Genomic DNA, 17,368 nt, shown 5'->3' on the forward strand with positions numbered 1-17,368 from the left:
GCGAGTCGGATACGAAAGCCACTACATGTAGCCTACATAGGAACCCGCTGTGACACGTAACATTTAAATCGATTAGAACACGCCAATGTTACAAATTAACATGTTAATTTCTAATGAAGATTCATTTACGTCCATTACAGTCAAGTAATTGCCATTTTTATACAGCACAGATCAGAAAAACTAAACGTCGCTCCTTCAGCTCACTACATGTACATTTAGCACACACTATTTGTGGCATCTTCCAGTCCACTGGGGGGCAGTAACAAAGGAAACATCAACATTTTCTGCATCCGCTCAAGATGACACTGTCAGCCTCAACGATCATATTACAACAATAATACCGTCTTTTTTTTCACATTATTCCGCGGGTTTTTGCCGAGGAATTCGCTGTGCGAGAATCGTTTTCATAAGGTATTCACCGTCTGAATAATGTGGCTTTTGTTATTTGTCACTGTCCTGTTCATCACATTATTCCGCGGGTTTTTGCCGAGGAATTCGCTGTGCGAGAATCGTTTTCATAAGGTATTCTCCGTCTGAATAATGTGGCTTTTGTTATTTGTCACTGTCCTGTTCATTTCATTTACTTTTTACATAAAAGGCCCGAAGAGAGGGTCACTACCAAGCTTATTTACCATAGAAAACCAGGTGAAAACATTCATATGCATATACAGACGTATTTCTAATGTTCCTGTGGCTCAGTGGTAGAGCATTGCGTTAGCAGCGCAAAAGGTTTAATTCCCAGGGAACACACATACTGGTAAAAAATGTATAGCCTGAATGCACTGTAAGTCGCTTTGGATAAAAGCGTCTGCTGAATGCATAAATTAAATTAAATGAAATGTCTAATAACATAGCATTGGCAGCAATAATCAGATTGTGTGTTGCATCATGCACGTGGTGCACAAACAACAATAACAAAACGCCCACCTGCTGAGAGTCTTGATGAAAATACCAGATTTGGAACAAGTTGACACGGGTTTTAGTTGGTCGTCATGATGCCAGTAATATCACAGTTTTCTGATTCTGTCTTTGCGTCTTTTTAGGGTGATTATTTTCACCGGAGTCATTCACTGCATCAAGGTGTCCTCGAAGAGACAGGAAGATGTCGGAAGCCTTTTTCCTCACATTCCAGTCTCAGCTCGCCGTTGTCATGGAGACCGTCCTCAAGTCAGCCATGTTTGAGATAACCAGGCTGGTGGAAGACAGCTTCCTCGAGGAAGTGGGTCACCGTAAACAGGAGGTGGAGGTCTTGAAACGAAGGTTGCAGCTGTCTGAGAGTAAACTGAGGGAGAGGGAGCGGGAGAGGGAATGGGAACGGGGGAGGAAGACACGGTGCCCGGACTGTGGCCGAACAGGAGAGTCCAGCAGCAGAGATGAGAGCCAGCCTGTAGAGACAGTCCGGGGTAAGCTAAAACTTCTGTTATTATTGATAACTTAAACTATTAAAATCCATCCATCCATCCTTTCCCGTTATAATTTATCCTATGTTGGGAGGGCTGAAGCCTATTCCAGCATCTCTGAGTCAGACCCAAATGCAGGCTATCAAAAACTGTTTTACTTTAAAAACCATTAACTGAAATAAAATAAATGTATTAAATGTAAACATGTAACTTAGTTGAAAATCTAAATGGCTGAAATAAAACAAGTTGAAATGCTAAAACTACTCAAACTGAAATAAAAATAGTTTTAAGTGAAGGTAAATGTTTAAAAAAACAAATCCCAATAAAAATGACAAGGCTAATTAAAAGTATTTAAAAAAATGCTAGTATTTAAATAATACTGAAATAACACTGGTTACAGCATACATATCTAAAACTGGACAATAACAAGGCACTAGAATTAAATAGGCTAAATCTGAAATACATAGATTTAAATAAATATAATACTAAACATCATATTTTTACATTTAAATGTGACCTATTATTAATAATTTATATATAGAATAACCATATTTATCTATACTATTACTAATCCATTCCACACTCATACACATAGTTACAGTAATAATATTTATTATTTATTACAACATTATGAATATATTCTATCCATCCATCCATCTCATGACCTTTTAAAATAATTTATTATTGTTAGTCTTTGTAATACTAATCTTATTATTATGATTATATTCCTGCCCTTGGAAGTTCACCAAAGCATGTCCTTCAAAATGCCTGAAGAACCTCAAAATATTAATTTTCATTATTAATTTAATAAATATTTGCAAGCTACAACAGTGTGCAGTGCTTTCTCCATTCTCACAAGCAAATGGTTATAGGTGTTTTTTTTATTTACTTTTATCATTGACCTGCAGAATGACAGTTTCATCTTACAAATCAGTTCAGTATTCTTTAAATTATTGTAGTCCTCCATTTATGGATTGCAATGCATCTGTTATTTTACTGTTAAGAACATCACATGGCATATACAGTGGTGTGAAAAAGTGTTGGCCCCCTTCCTGATTTCTTATTTTTTTGCATGTTTGTCACACTTTAATGTTTCAGATCATCAAACTAATTTAAATATTAGTCAAAGATAACACAAGTAAACACAACATGCAGTTTTTAAATGTAGGTTTTTATTATTAAGGGAAAACAAAATCCAAAACTACATGGCCCTGTGTGAAGAAGTGTTTGCCCCCCTGTTAAAACTGTGGTTTATCACACCTGAGTTCAATTTCTCTAGCCACACCCAGGCCTGATTACTGCCACACCTGTTCGCAATCAAGAAATCTCTTAAATAGGACCTGCCTGACAAAGTGAAGTAGACCAAAAGATCCTCAAAAGCTAGACATCATGCCGAGATCCAAAGAAATTCAGAAACAAATGAGAAAGAAAGTAATTGAGATCTATCAGTCTGGAAAAGGTTATAAAGCCATTTCTAAAGCTTTGGGACTCCAGCGAACCACAGTGAGAGCCATTATTCACAAATGGCAAAAACATGGAACAGTGGAGAACCTTCCCAGGAGTGGCCGGCCGAAGGGGGCCAACACTTTTTCACACCACTGTATATGTTCTTCATATGTTCAAATACTTTTTGTGCTGTTCCTTAATTTTGTTTCCTTTCTTCTTGTGCAGGAGCAGACCGCCTTTGTTTAGGCCTAAGCCTGAGAGATCAGTCTATCAATCAGCCTACTCTGACTGAAGAAGCGTGGAGTGCCAGACAACGCCTGGAGTCTAACAAACAAACGACAGCACACACACACTCTAAGGAGAAGAATGATGTACACAGACAGATTGCAAAAGAGATCGTCACACCTAACTCCAATGCACAAATTCATCAGGATTTTCTGCAGAGGATTCTGGGCAATTCAGTCATTCACAGTGAGTCTACTAGCGACTTCCAACCCAGAGTGAGCAATTTAGACAAATCCGACAAAAACTTTGCTCTCGATAAGGAAATGGATTCAAACCACTCAAGACTGTTACAAAGTCCTTCGGCTCAGGATGCGCACGAGGACTTGCCGTCGTCTTCGCCAAACAGCAGAGTAAAAACAGAAACGGAGCTGGATCTTCTACCTGTCAAGGAGGAGGAAGAGATGGTTCCGGTGTGGGACAGCGTCAACCGAGATGACGGATGCCATGCAGAAATGGCTGATCCGAGTCAGGGAGAGCTCAGAGGACCTTGTGATCAGGAGGAGATACAGGTAGAAAGCTTTCCAGGTCTAAACTCTCTCGACATGCCAGACGCCACCTCATATTTCACACCTTATTCAGTCAGCACACTGGTACATCAAGGTATTAGGGCACAACATAGTAATTTATGCACAACAGAGCTGATGCTCTCTAGCATACCAGAGAGGTCACATTCATTTGTCCAACCAGAAAATGGACAAAGTTATCCTGGTTCAAAGAGTTCCGTCCTCTATTCTCACATTGATGTTTGTCCAGGCGAGAAAGCAATCAGCCATGCACAATACCCAAAGTGTTTCTCCCAGGACAAACATGGGACGCCTGAACAAATCCATGCAGAAAGATCCCACCATTGCACCCAATGTGGGAAAAAGTTTGCGAGAGCATGCGACCTCAAGGCTCATTCGCTGATCCACAAGGGCAAGAAGCCTCTGAGCTGTTCGCAGTGCGATCAGACGTTCACGTACAACTTCGAGCTCAAGGCTCACCAGCGAAACCACTCAGGGGAGCGACCTCACGTCTGTCCACACTGCGGCAAGGCCTTCACTCGAATGAGCAACTTCAGGCAGCATCAGAACATCCACACGCGGGAAAAACTCTTCAGCTGCACTCAATGCGGGATGCGATTCAATCGAGCTACCAACCTGCGAGTTCATCTCAGACGACACAGCCACGCGGGGAAGACTTACAATTGCCCTCATTGTGGAAAGAGCTTTCTGAATCCCAGGCAAATGAAGGCTCATTTACTGAAAGTCCATGGAAGAGGAGGGAAATAAACATCTAATTTATGTTTGGAAATTTAGTTTGAACTGATTCCGAATTGGATCAATTCATGTTTACATGTTATAAATGGTCTGCACTGTTAAAACTCAAGAAGATACCACTGTCCCATGGTTGCCACCTTAGAGACAACTAAACAAGATGTGGACAAATTGTTATGCATGGAATCTTTGCATTATGGAAAGATGAGGAAACTTATTTAGGTTTCCTTATTTAGGATTAATACATCTGCATATATAAATTGGAATGACTGATTTTCATCAACAGGAATTATTTTGCTGTTGAATGATCAATGTGTAATAGCTGGTATATATTATGTATTTAATGTTTTTATATATTCCTTCCAACTACAGTAAAGACAGAGTATGTATGTAGTAGCACATCCTCTTTCCTGAGAATGTCTTTTTAGAATTACTTTACACTTTAAATTTTGACTAAAAAGGTACCCTGGCCTTCACTTAAATTGTGATGTGTCCCTGTAGCTTCAACTTTCATGGCATTTTGTTGGAAAAAGTAAATGAACCATCAGATGTAGCAACTGGTAGCACCTCTCTTTCTTGTTCCTGACAAACAGTCCCACCTCATCAAGTCAGTGAAGTTAGTCCAAAATGCTCGAGATCCATTTCAGTCTTCCATTCAGACTTCAAGTCTCCTTTTCAGTGTTTTTTTATTTATTTTTTTGGATTGATGAACACTCTTGTTGGACAATACAAGACCTGCTCAGCCATTTCCACAAGATTTCTGTGATCTCCTGCAGCATTGTGTCTTGATGCCTGCCTCTCCTGGAGTGATTGTAGTCGGACAACTATTATCCCCCACATACAGGTCATTATCTGATGGATTTGTATACTTTTTTCCAACAAAAGCAGTAAATGCTAGCAAGACATTAAATTAGGAATATTTAATTTGATATTTGATACTTTTTAATATTCCTTCTGACTAATGCAAGACTGCAGATATTTCTGACAAACAGCACTCCATATGAAATATAATATTAAATGAATATTGTCTGTTTTTGCAGACTTATCTTTGTCTGTTATGATAATAAACAAGCACATTATATGCACGTGATAGAATACATAACCTGAGAATTAACTGTATTTTAAAACCAAAGCGGTCAGTCTCTCAACCACAAAACATGTTTTTTGAGCAGAATATTACAGAAGCATAGAAATGTTTCTAAATGCATCCAAACTGATATGAAATTAACAATGGAAATTGTGGTTTACTAATTTGTTGCTGTGTTTGTTGTAGATCGGCCAAAGGTTTGCAGAGCACATTTCCACGGAACAAGGAAATTTACACCCCATAAACAAGCAGAGGATGTTCAGTGTAAGCAGTTATACAAAGTGAATTTCATTTATAGGCTTTTGAACGATCATCAAGTGACCAGTATTACTTGTTTCTTGTGTTTTCACCAGGTTGTGGCCAGGGAGATCCTGACTCAGTTTCAGGTGTGGCAGAGGGCCTGCTATAGCAGGAACATTGAGTGGGGTCCGATTACAGCAAAGGTTCAGTCCTCTCTATTTGTTCTGTCTGATGAGATGATCTGTTTTGATTATCTGAAATGAATAAAGATAAAGTCATGTTTTCAGAGAGTGTATTTGTGCTTTACTTTTACACAGATCATTTCTGCATTGCCGCAGTTGTATGGACGGGAGGCAGAGGTGATCGTACGATGTACTAAGATGCTACACAACCGCAGGGATTACCTTCGAAGGAGAGCAAAGGTTAGAGTTCACAGGCTCAAATATTTAATCTCTTAATTGCTTGTATGATGATGAATCATGCATATGAATTCCTCTTATTTATGACACAATTGTGTGAATGAAGGTAATTCCTTAGGGCTTATATTGCTTGGATGTTATGGAAGAACGCTAAATGTTAAAAAGAAACATTTCAAATTGACATTATATGTATAACTTAACAATTAGAATAATAGAATCTGTCCTACTAGCATAGGATGGTCTGCCCATACAATGTTTTAAAGGGATAGTTCATTCAAAAATGAAAATTCTGTCGATAATTACTCACCCTCATGTTGTTCCAAACCCATAAGACCTTCGTTTATCTTCGGAACACAAATTAAGATTTTTTTATTAAATCCAAGAGCTTTATGACCCTGCATAGACAGCAACGCAACTGACACGACATGAGTGAGAGTTCACCCACAATTTTCATTTTTGGGTGAACTATCCCTTTAAGCTGTTTATGTTTATGCTTGTTTGTTTGACAGTGCAAAATGTAATTACTAGAATAAGACTGCAAGTAACAATTTTGAAAATGATCAGAGAAATGATCAACAGATCATTTGATTTAATGGATTGAACAGATTAAAGAAAATGTTCTGTGTATATATTGAAAAAACCATGCTTTTCCATAACCTTCAAAAAAAGTGTAAAATATATAAAAAAGCAAATATAATTGAATGAATTTAGGTTATTAAATACATTATGTGCACAAAAAATTTATATAAACTTCACATTATTAAAAAAAAAAAAAAACACACAAGCAAAAGGACAATTCAATCATGTTTCAATTAAATATGGTCAGCATTATTGCATTGCCTATCTGTTAGAAGAGGGTTTTGCTGCAGACTGTAGCACGATGACGTAGTTCATCTAATCCACTAGACTACATAATAATTTAGCCAGCATAGGGGATGTTTTTAATGCGAATGCGTAATAGGAGATTTTGGTGACACGCTGGATGTCTTTAATGCACGTGCATAATAATGAGGATTATTTGTTATCATACTCCATGACAAGGATGGACTCAACACCAACAAGTGAAACAGTAAGTGAATGAGCACAATTTGTGTTGTTGTTATATTGTTCGTGTATTTTAATGACACTTGCATTTTACATTAGCCCTTTAGGAATTGACTTACTGTTTTCCTTACATCATGCTGGGTCCTCATAACCCCTATATTGCAAATGTAAGAATATTTATAATAGATTTTAAAAGTTGTCAAGGCAAACTTTATACTGAAAAAATATAAGGTGATTAAATAAGCTGAAATCTTGATTATAACAAATTGTTAACGAATTTGAATATTCAAAATGTTGATGTTAAAGATGTTAATCATTGTTTAATTGTAAATATCCTTTTTAGACGCATATTACTGTCCTTAAAAATGGAGAAAGCCCCTGTATCTCTAAGTGCACTCAGTGTTGTGACAAGTATCACTGCCCATTTTGTGAGACCTGGGTCTACACGCCAAGAGAGTTAGGGAGCGTTGTTAACCACGTCCAGAATCATCTGAAGTTGGCTGTCCAGCAGGATGGTGTGTATAGTGCTTCCAAATTCATGAAGATGTTCTTTTGTCAAGGCATGTTAATTCACTCTAGTTTTTTTTAAAACTTTTTTCAGATTTCACTATTGTCAAGTGTAACTTAAAATGCAGAGAATATGCACATTTTCATTGCTGCTACTGTCCTGCCACTGTTCTTCGAAGAGGCCAGTTAAAAACACATATCACAAAATGCAAGCAGAAGTTCAATGCTGAAGAGGAATTTGAAGGAACCTGCTCATTTGAGGAAAGTCCTGAACATGAGTAGTGTATTTATTTGTTTTTGTTTTTAGTTCTGATACTGTTGATTCACTAGTTCATATATTTAGTTCCCTGTTAGCTACAGGTAACACTCAGAACTGTAGTATTTGGTGGATTATGAAACTATGTTGTGGAAATAAACATTTACTAAGAGTGTATCTGTGCTGCTTCTTTCAGAACTGTGAAGTGTTGTGTAAGGGCTAAAATATCTGTGTACATTATCTAAAATAATTTTTCATTTTACCACTACTGAGATACCACATGATATTAATAGTTCAACTTTTGAAATGGTCTTAACCATGGACTTCTTAAATTTCCAGTCCTGCAGTTTAGTTTTAACTCTCCATATGAGTAATACAAGTAAAACAGACACATGTAACATATGTAATGTGAGAACAGTCTCCTGGAGTTAAAATATAAAACAAAATATATGTAAAAATAAAGCTTGGCATGTATAACTGCAAACAGTACTTGAAAATAGGATTCTCTACAAAAAACAAAACCAAAAAAAAAATTAAATGTGTTTGCGCATACATATTAAAAGCATAGCTACTTCATCATACCACAGTCTGCAGCGAGAAGAGTTGTTCTGTTGTGCTCGGAAGAGGGGCGACACCAAAAAAAATAAATAAATAAAAAGATAGAAAATCTGGTTCAAAAGTTTGGGGTCACTAAAATGTTTATTTATTTAATTAGTTGTTTATTTTTGAAGGAAAGTAATACTTTTATTCAGTAAGGACACATTAATTTTTTTATCAAAAGTGACAGTAAAGATATTTATAAATGTATCAGTTTCCACAAAAAGCATATTTAAAGCATTTATAATAATAATACATATTTCTTAAGCACCAAATTATCATATTAGAATGATTTTTGAAGAATATTGTGACACTGAAGACTGGAGTACTGGCTGCTGAAAATTCAGCTTTGCCATCACAGGAATAAAATACATTCAGACAAACTGCTCTGCCTCAACTTTCTTATTTCATTACTCATGTAAATAGGCAAATGGTGCTTGATTACATTATCACTATGCCAAACATTGTTGGAAAGCCAGCAGGGCCATTAACTCAGTAAGGTGTCGCTGGGTCTTTTAACACCCACTACTGTGAAATGCTGCCTGATTGTTGTGATCTTTTATTGCATATGTAAATGAAGAAGACAACTGGAAATCTGCTATTGTGAAACTGGATTTACCTGTTGGCCAGACAGACTCCTTAGTGGGCAAAATATGCTACAACGTTGACCGGCTTTTATATTGATAAATATATATATTTTTATTAATTTTACATCAGCCTCACATATTACTGGAAAATCTATAGACTGCAGACAAAACAGGGTGGTGCTCCTACACTTTAGTGTATTTGTTATTTAAGCTTTTAACAGCTTTTTGTGTTTAGGCCATATCTCAGTTTATTGTGAAGCCTCACAATTTCCAGTTTCAAATGCTGAACTTTAAAATGATGTGAAACGTCTTTTTAAGATGTTCTTTTCTCCTGCAGGAAACTGCTGTGGAGAGAAATCTTTTACCTATGGGCCAGCGATATCTTGTACAACTTCAAAGAGGTGATGTTTAAAATGTAAAGTTGTGAATAAAATATAGTTATGTGTGACATTGTCCTCTGCTGTTTGTGTGTGTGTGTGTGTGTGTGTGTGTGCAGTCTTCTTTTTTTGAAGGAATATAGTCAGGCAGACTAACATTCATGGGAGCTCTCGTGTGTGGGAAGGACATGAGGTGGGTTTGAAGAAAGGATTGAGGAGAAAGCGAGATTAAAATAATAGAATCTTAAAGTAGACGGGCTGCATTTTTAAGTTTAAGTTTTGATGTCTGGTTTAAAGATCATTACATGTAAATTACGAGCTTCAATGACAAGTATGAAGAGCATGAAACACGGATGGACAAATACTTGACTATGTAAATAAATGCATGAAAATAGTTTTATACACGTTCGCCAATTTTCCTGTTCAAAACAAATGGGTTTGTTTACTGTTTCTATGTTTGTCTACATGAACAAGAAGGTTTGTTACGACACATGCCAACAATACTACAGGTAGAAATGCAGTTTGTCTGCAATGTTGTGGGATACGGTCCCGCTGATATTTGTTTCCCGTCGGCCCGTTATGCGGTGACGCTTCACACTCCCCACAGCGGCTGAGGGATTCAGAGCCCTTGTCTCAAACGGACAAAATTGATATTTCATCGAAGGTAAGCTTCTCTTTTATGAAATATTTGTTTACATTTGAGTGTATAGGCTATGTGTTATACTAGTGGTTCTCGTTTCCAGAATTTGCACAGGCGCCATCATTATTGATGAGGTGAGTAGCTTTTCTAGTAACGTTACGTCTAGTACAGTGCAGGTTATTTATGAAACCAACGTGACCATTTAATCTTTGTTAGTTTACAGAAAGCGGGGCATATTAGACCAGAACAAATATTTTTTTATGCAAGCTTTTTTGGGGAGAAATCAGTTTTCGTCCTTAGCCTGCTTGCTTTAGCAGACATGTCCCTTTAAACGAGAGAAATGCACCCCATCCACGTTTTTTTTTCACAGGCATCACGGGACATGTCCTGTTTTTATACAGTCTATGGTCATGTCCTGTTGAAACCTGCACAGTCAGCTTGCCATAAAAAGCTTTTTCTTTCTTTCTTTCCCAATTTTGATTTCAAAGTGGGTATTGTTAATAACTATCAACCGTTTAAACCAGGTAAGTAAAAAAAAAATGGTTGCTGCAAAATCTTAAAGTGGCCACAAAATACATGTATTTTGTAAACATCTTAAGATTTTCTGCTTGTACGTGGTGACAAATAGATGATCAGTAACCATCATGAAGTCATTTGTTCACTGACATAAATGCTGGGTTTGTCCGTATTTGTAATAAATGTTCATACGTTTTGAAAGGATCAGAAGCACCTAAACATAATACATAGACTTTTGCTAGGTTTTTAAAAACTGTATTTAATGTTATTTATTAAATATAATTTTCACTTAATGTTAGGTTTTCCTAAAAACGTAGCTACTGCTAATGATGGATATTAGGAATAATAGCTACCATTTATAGTGGTACTCTATTAAAACGCTGAATTCATACACATTTTACCATTTCGTACAAAATGGCATATTGTGCAAAACATGAATGTGAATGATTTCATGCTTCCAAGAATGTCATAAAGTAGGCAGCCAGATGATATAAAATAACACTAAACTCAGCAGTTCACAGAAACAATCTCGAAATCTAATCAACTAACATGAGTTTCGGTGACTAAGAAGCATAACTTAGTTGTAACGGATCATGAACATTTTCACTTCTACATCTTAATATGTCTCCTCTTTTGAAAGGTAACCTGAAATTGGACGGCTGTTTTTCAACTTGACTCAATAAGAAGGCTTTGGCCGCTGGCAGTAAGTCTGCCCTTTCCGTGTAAGAAATCCACCACCAGCGACCCACAATGGAAGTGGAGGATGCTTTATCGGCTAAGTTCAGGGTCCTGATTCAAGGGCTCATGGTGAAAGCAACCTCAGAGATAGTCAAAATATTCAGCAAAGTGCTGCTGGAGACCAGAATGGAGATCACCCGGAGCTGGAGGGAGATTGACTTGTTGAAGCAGCAGTTGGAGGAATGTGAGCAGCAAAAGACAGAGGCCATCATTAGGGCTCAGAGGAGCGAATTCAAAAGAGAAGATGACGAGGTGGAAGTGTCTAATATGAATTCCCAGCCTGATGTACAGAGCTCTGACACTGTCACGCCAGAGGCGGTGGTGAGTGGGCATGTGTTCTGTGGTCATTGCTTTCACTTGTTTTCAACAAGAATCAGTGTTGTTATTTCTGTGCTGTTTACCACAAAAATACAGAAGTACAACATTTTGTTAAATAATTTAAAATGAATAGCAGAGATTGGACTTGTTTCCAGTTAATATTAATCGCTATGTTTTGTGTATTACAGGGGCCTGAAAAAAGAGCAGAGAATGTCTCAGAAACAGAGACGATACAGTCAGGCACACCAGGTACTACTATTTTTAGATAATTTTTCATGGTAATAAATAGCAATAGACATAAATCTCAGGGAAGTACCACTACAAAATAAAAATAAAAGATTATATTAAAAAAAACTGTAATGATAAACTGTAAACTAGAGTTAAAGTTACTAGAGTTTGTTCTCACTGACCATATGAATCACTAAGATTTTACAGAATTAAAGTGACAACACTTTATTGTTATTTCAATGGTATTTTTAAAAACATTCTGCTGTGACATTCTCACATAATCTGGGGTAAAACTATTTCAAATAGTTTTTAATTGAAATACAGCTGAAATAAATATGAATATTAATAGAAAATCTTAAACTAAATGAAAATGAAATGTTTAAATTTAAGTACTAAAATGACTAAAACAAGTTAAATACAAATGTATAAAACAAACTAAAACTAATAAAAATGGCAAAAGCACATAAAAATGGTTAAAACTTTAAATGAGAACTGAAAATAAAAACTAATTAAAAATATAAAAAATGTACTATAATAATATATAAATAATACTAATATTTTTCATCATCACTGTTGTTGTGCTGAAGTAAAATACATTTATTCTGATGTGTTTTTACTGAGTTTTAACAATACTAATTCACACTTTTTTTTGTGTTGAATCATTAGGCCGAAAGGTTCAGAAGATCTGTGCTATTGCTGAAAACAGCCATAAGACCAAATGCCAAGAGACGAAATGCACACAACATGTGGTAAAACAGAAAATTGTTTGTCCCACCAATGTGCCACGAGTGAGAGGGCGGAAATCATCAAGCAAGACCATATCACAGACCACATCTAAAATCATTGAAAATGGACCATCTACAAGTGTGGACATATTAACAAAAAAAACAAAATCAGAGGTGATGAAAAAAAGGAAATTAATCAAAACGCCAAAGCATGCTAATGATGTAAGTGTTGCTCGTGGTCTTCGAGACCGACAGCACCTCAGCATGCAGAGGCACTGTCTGTGTTGTTCATCGGACGAGTGCGACCTCCAGTCTAGCCCCTCCAGAGCCCTGCACCAGGTCCCTAGTGTGTATATCTGTCGTAAATGTGAGAGAAGGTTTAAAACAGACCTCCTCTTCAAGAGTCACAATTGCCCAATGCCTCAGAATTGCAACAGGTGTGGGCAGATGTTCACGACTCTTCAGGGGCTCACCGCACACAGTCAGGAAGTTCAACCTCAGGTCAGATGCAGTCAGTGTGAGCAAATGTTTGCCACTCAGTGTGCTTTAACCATGCACAAACGGATCCACACCAACCTTATTGTTCCCAAGGATATTAAGGCTAAGAGGTTTGAGGTTCGTCTCCAAAGAATCTCAGACTCCCAGCTGGAGGCTGCTTTGTCCTCAAAAAGCTCTCTCTTGCAAAATAACTCTTCAAAACAGGATCTTTTGAGTGAAGCAAAGAGTATGGCTGCAGCAGATACAAGTCCTGGATCTGCAAGCAAACGCAGTGCAGAATCCACGGCGGTGAACGTACCTGAGACCAGCGAGACACAACTATCACCCCAAAGTGTAGCGGAAAGCCTGGACTCAAGGCCAGGAACCCTGTCGGAGTCCAGTGTTGGACAGTCAAGTGTCAGAAAAGTCTATGCTGTCATGTCCACCACCTCATGCCAAATTCAGGTTAGTGAGGATGCAAATGGATCAGAGTCACCAGCTGTGCATGAAAATGAAAAAGTAACAGATAACGGAAAACATGCCAGTTCAAGTGATGAGTCAGGACTCCGTTCTCCTCCTAGAAAGCGGAAGATGTCAGGTAATATTACAAAAATGGAAAAATGTTCATTGATCAACATACAATAAGTTACTGGATTCAGTATTGGATTAGTGTTATTGTTGTGCAGATCATCCTGTTATATTTGAAAATTCTGAGTGATGTTTTTCCTCTAGATTGTTCTCATGATGCATACAATGGTGTGTTTCCTGTTGAAAATATTCTGAGATGGAGAAACAATAAGGTAGGAATGCAGTGCATTTATGCATCATCCCATGAGCCTTTAAATCATTTTGAAAATAAAAAACAACATTATGCTTAACTCTGATATTCATTTAATTTTAAAAGGGAAGAAATGAAGTTCGGGTCAAGTGGATGCCTTGCACATTGTGGTAAGTCTTCCTCATTTGATATCACACTCCCAATAAGAAACACCAGCACCATTTAGTTTAACCTAGTTCCTAGTTTCTTTTCATATATGTGTAATTCAATGGTTTGTCGCATATTAGTGGTCGACCTATATATCAACCAGGCTGAGTTTTTCAGTTTGCCATATTCATGTCATATTCACTGTGTGCTGTATGTGAAATTAGCGATATCTTGCACACCAGATTACAAGATTACTGAGTGCACAGTTGGTTACAGTGTTTTTATGCCATTTTATACATATCTTTTTATAACAGTTTCTTTATTTGTGAAAAATGGTAAAATATAATTTCAGAGTCAAGTAGTTGCCATCTAAAAATGTTTATTTTACAGATAGATTTTTTTAAAACAAGTTTGTTGTTTTTTTCCATACTTATTAATTTTCAAATTCTTACATGAATATATAAACATGTAAAATAAATATAAATTTAAAGTCATCAGTATGCATGTGATTTTAATATCTTTAAGCATTGTATACATATCTGCTGTCTAAAGCCCTATTCGGATGGGACTAATTTTACAGGGGGTCGTTAGAGAAATTTGTGTTTCACAGACATACTTTGATATTTTTGATATGTTTGCCTCCTGGCAAATAAAAAAAATAATAAAATCAAGAGCCAAATCACGTAAACTGTCAAGACTGGCCACTGTAATATCAGCAAAGTTAAGATTACTCGCGTTCATTTCTGCACTCAATTACATAATGTTTTAATTACATATGTACTTTTATGAAAATTAAACATGATTTTCTACAAATAAATAGTAGAAAGTAGTTAATAAACTAATGTAACCACACATTAACCATGGTTTTGCTATAGCCATATAGCTTCACCATGGTATTTGTAGTAAACTGTGGTTATACTATGGTAATTAATCAGAATAACTATAGGCAATGCATGCATACAGAACGCGTGATCTGACCCTCACACCTCTGTAATAAACACAGAGATGTTAGTTCCGTCCAAATTGGTACATGACAATCGCAGACGTCAGGCGATAAGAAACGTAGTTTAGAAAACTAGTCCTGTCCGAATAGGGCTTAAGATACCTTTTTCATCAAAAAGTCCATATGGGTTGATAACTAATGTGAAAAAAAAATAAGGAGGTCATTGAAGATCTTGAAGTTTATTACAGCATAGTAGTGACAAAGAACACATAGTACCTTGGGTTCAACAGAGTGCCTTTCATGGAAAAACATCCCTGATGTTTAATTTCATATTTATATTTTACTTTTCTCAGTGGGGCAAAGTTTCAGAACACATGGGAACCAGCAGAAAGCTTTCCAGGCTATTTGGATGACAAGAACGAAGAGTCGAAGAAAAACTAGAAGGATCAAAAATGATATGTTGATTATGCTTTTATGAAGTTTTCTATTTACACTATAAGAATGTATGCTTTGCAATGCAGTTAATTTAAGAGTTTTTTTTTTGCCATGCCATTTTTCCTGTTATATACTTTGGTTGGTTGGTTGTTTCTGGTTTATTACAGCTACCCTATAGATGGTAAAGTAAAAAGGTGGTGTTACTTTTTAATACATAGTTTTAAATGCCTGAGATGGGTCTTTTTCTTATTATAGCTTGTCTTATTGTGATCTGCAAATAATTTAGTGTATTGTTTTAGATATTTAGTATTTGAATGACTGCCTTTGTATTTACCTCACTGCAATCTTTGGTTAAGGGTTGAGTTACATGTTTACATGTTGTTAGTGAAACACATGTTGATGGATTTATCACTATTTTTTAATGCAGCAATGATATATGCTATTAATTGGCTAAACTATTTGTGGGTTAATGACTTACACTACAAGTAACAGTATATTACTAAAACACCATTAATGTTCATTGCCTCTTCCTGTTTGAACTCTGTTATTGTTGTATGTTATTATACCAAAGAATAGTTATGTTCAAGGCATATTGTAGGAAATTTGTGGTTAAGTGTTAACTAACATGCCATAACACAGTTAAAGCAGGCTGGTAAAAAAGAAGGTGGTAAATGTACTGGAAAACCCCACAAACTCAAATAAACAGTTTCAAACTGGCAAGACTTCTCATAAGTATCATGACACCTTTTCAACAGCATGAAAATCTTGCCAGTGTTGTGGTTATCATTGCATATTTTCTGAAATGTTTAGGTTTCTCGTAACTGTTCATAACAAATGCCAGTTTGAAGCCATATGGTTTTAAACTGAAGTTACACATAACTTGGTAAATGTGTTAATTTAGATTATGGGAAAAGTAACTGGATTGTTCTCAAAAATCCCAAACTATGTCTGAATTTCAGCTGTTAGTAGAATGATGACTGAAATCTTGTTTTAATTTGTACTTATAACAATTAGATTTTGACTTATACAAATGTATAGTTGGTAACCATTATATCTGCATTCCAACTCAAAATCAGTGCTTTACTGTGAAATGTGCATTTTCAAGAAGACTACAATGAGCAATATTGTTGGCAATAATGCAATAGCAATAATGCTCTGGAAGTCGTGGCCTAATGGTTAGAGAGTTGGTAACCCAAAGGTTGCGGGTTCGAGTCTCGTACTGGCAGGGATTGTAGGTGGGGGGAGTGAATGTACAGTGCTCTCTCCCACCTTCAATACCATGGCTGGGGTGCCCTTGAGCAAGGCACCAAATCCCCAACTGCTCCCCGGGCGCCACAGCAAAAATGGCTGCCCACTGCTCCGGGTGTGTTTTCACGGTGTGTGTGTGTGTTCACTGCTGTGTGTGTGCACTTTGGATGGGTTAAATGCAGAGCACTAATTCCGAGTATGGGTCACCATACTTAGCCACATGTCACGTCACTTTCACTTTTTTCACTAAATACAGCTGTCTTCAAGTGTCCCTGTCTATTAATTGTTAAATGTATTGAAAACAATCTTTTTCAAAGCTGCTGAAACTTTAACTCCATCCATGACAACCATAACCACAGCCACACTTTACAAACTAGATGGCATGCCATTTTCTATTATCTTTCTTGTGGTCTGTGACATGGCCACAAAAGACATATTCAAAGTAAAAAAAAAAAAATCCTAAGAATCATAAACAGGTGAAGGGAACTTTGTACAAAACAAGTTAATCACAAGGTTTATGACTTTTTCCCCCCAATGTGGTTTTGACATGCTATCTCTGAGTCTCCTCAAACCAATGCTGAAATGTCAAAAGAAAAGCTTAAATCTTTTTCTCTGGCCAATGTGAAGGGGAAATATTATTTAATATTATTTAAAAATGTTTCCCAATGTTGTCC

At 36.6% G+C, this 17,368-nt stretch overlaps 2 protein-coding genes across 6 annotated transcripts; both read left to right on the forward strand.

Annotated features, from left to right (window-relative positions):
• Window positions 1-265: 265 nt before the first annotated feature.
• Window positions 266-9,559, forward strand: LOC107664569 (uncharacterized). Of its 5 annotated transcripts, XM_016455175.1 has the most exons (8): window positions 463-522; window positions 1,044-1,403; window positions 3,072-3,640; window positions 5,661-5,738; window positions 5,828-5,917; window positions 6,032-6,136; window positions 7,521-7,692; window positions 7,779-8,213. In XM_016455175.1, the coding sequence occupies exons 2-8, from the start codon at window positions 1,103-1,105 to the stop codon at window positions 7,964-7,966; spliced, it is 1,503 nt and encodes a 500-aa protein (XP_016310661.1). In that variant the 5' UTR covers window positions 463-522; window positions 1,044-1,102; the 3' UTR covers window positions 7,967-8,213. The 5 variants fall into 5 exon arrangements, 2 of the variants coding, with proteins under 2 accessions (XP_016310661.1, XP_016310662.1); XM_016455176.1 differs by lacking the exons at window positions 7,521-7,692; window positions 7,779-8,213 and adding an exon at window positions 9,462-9,559; XR_001631474.1 differs by lacking the exons at window positions 463-522; window positions 5,828-5,917; window positions 6,032-6,136; window positions 7,521-7,692; window positions 7,779-8,213 and adding an exon at window positions 266-411 and having other exon boundaries at window positions 3,072-5,231; window positions 5,661-5,730.
• Window positions 9,560-9,978: 419 nt separating this feature from the next.
• On the forward strand, window positions 9,979-16,163 carry LOC107664577 (uncharacterized). The gene is made up of 7 exons (XM_016455184.1): window positions 9,979-10,165; window positions 11,298-11,716; window positions 11,902-11,962; window positions 12,608-13,741; window positions 13,876-13,943; window positions 14,048-14,091; window positions 15,365-16,163. The coding sequence occupies exons 2-7, from the start codon at window positions 11,408-11,410 to the stop codon at window positions 15,450-15,452; spliced, it is 1,704 nt and encodes a 567-aa protein (XP_016310670.1). The 5' UTR covers window positions 9,979-10,165; window positions 11,298-11,407; the 3' UTR covers window positions 15,453-16,163.
• Window positions 16,164-17,368: the final 1,205 nt, after the last annotated feature.

This window comes from Sinocyclocheilus anshuiensis, unplaced genomic scaffold (assembly GCF_001515605.1).
Source record: "Sinocyclocheilus anshuiensis isolate Anshui unplaced genomic scaffold, SAMN03320099.WGS_v1.1 scaffold331, whole genome shotgun sequence".
Classification (NCBI taxonomy): domain Eukaryota; kingdom Metazoa; phylum Chordata; class Actinopteri; order Cypriniformes; family Cyprinidae; genus Sinocyclocheilus; species Sinocyclocheilus anshuiensis.

Coding starts and splice junctions, on each gene's coding strand:
- LOC107664569 (XM_016455175.1), top strand. CDS start 1,103: ATGTCGGAAGCCTTTTTCCTCACATTCCAGTCTCAGCTCGCCGTTGTC. Junction 1,404..3,071: donor GCCTGTAGAGACAGTCCGGG/GTAAGCTAAAAC, acceptor CTTCTTGTGCAG/GAGCAGACCGCCTTTGTTTA. Junction 5,739..5,827: donor ACAAGCAGAGGATGTTCAGT/GTAAGCAGTTAT, acceptor TGTTTTCACCAG/GTTGTGGCCAGGGAGATCCT.
- LOC107664577 (XM_016455184.1), top strand. CDS start 11,408: ATGGAAGTGGAGGATGCTTTATCGGCTAAGTTCAGGGTCCTGATTCAA. Junction 13,742..13,875: donor TAGAAAGCGGAAGATGTCAG/GTAATATTACAA, acceptor TTTTTCCTCTAG/ATTGTTCTCATGATGCATAC. Junction 14,092..15,364: donor TGGATGCCTTGCACATTGTG/GTAAGTCTTCCT, acceptor TACTTTTCTCAG/TGGGGCAAAGTTTCAGAACA.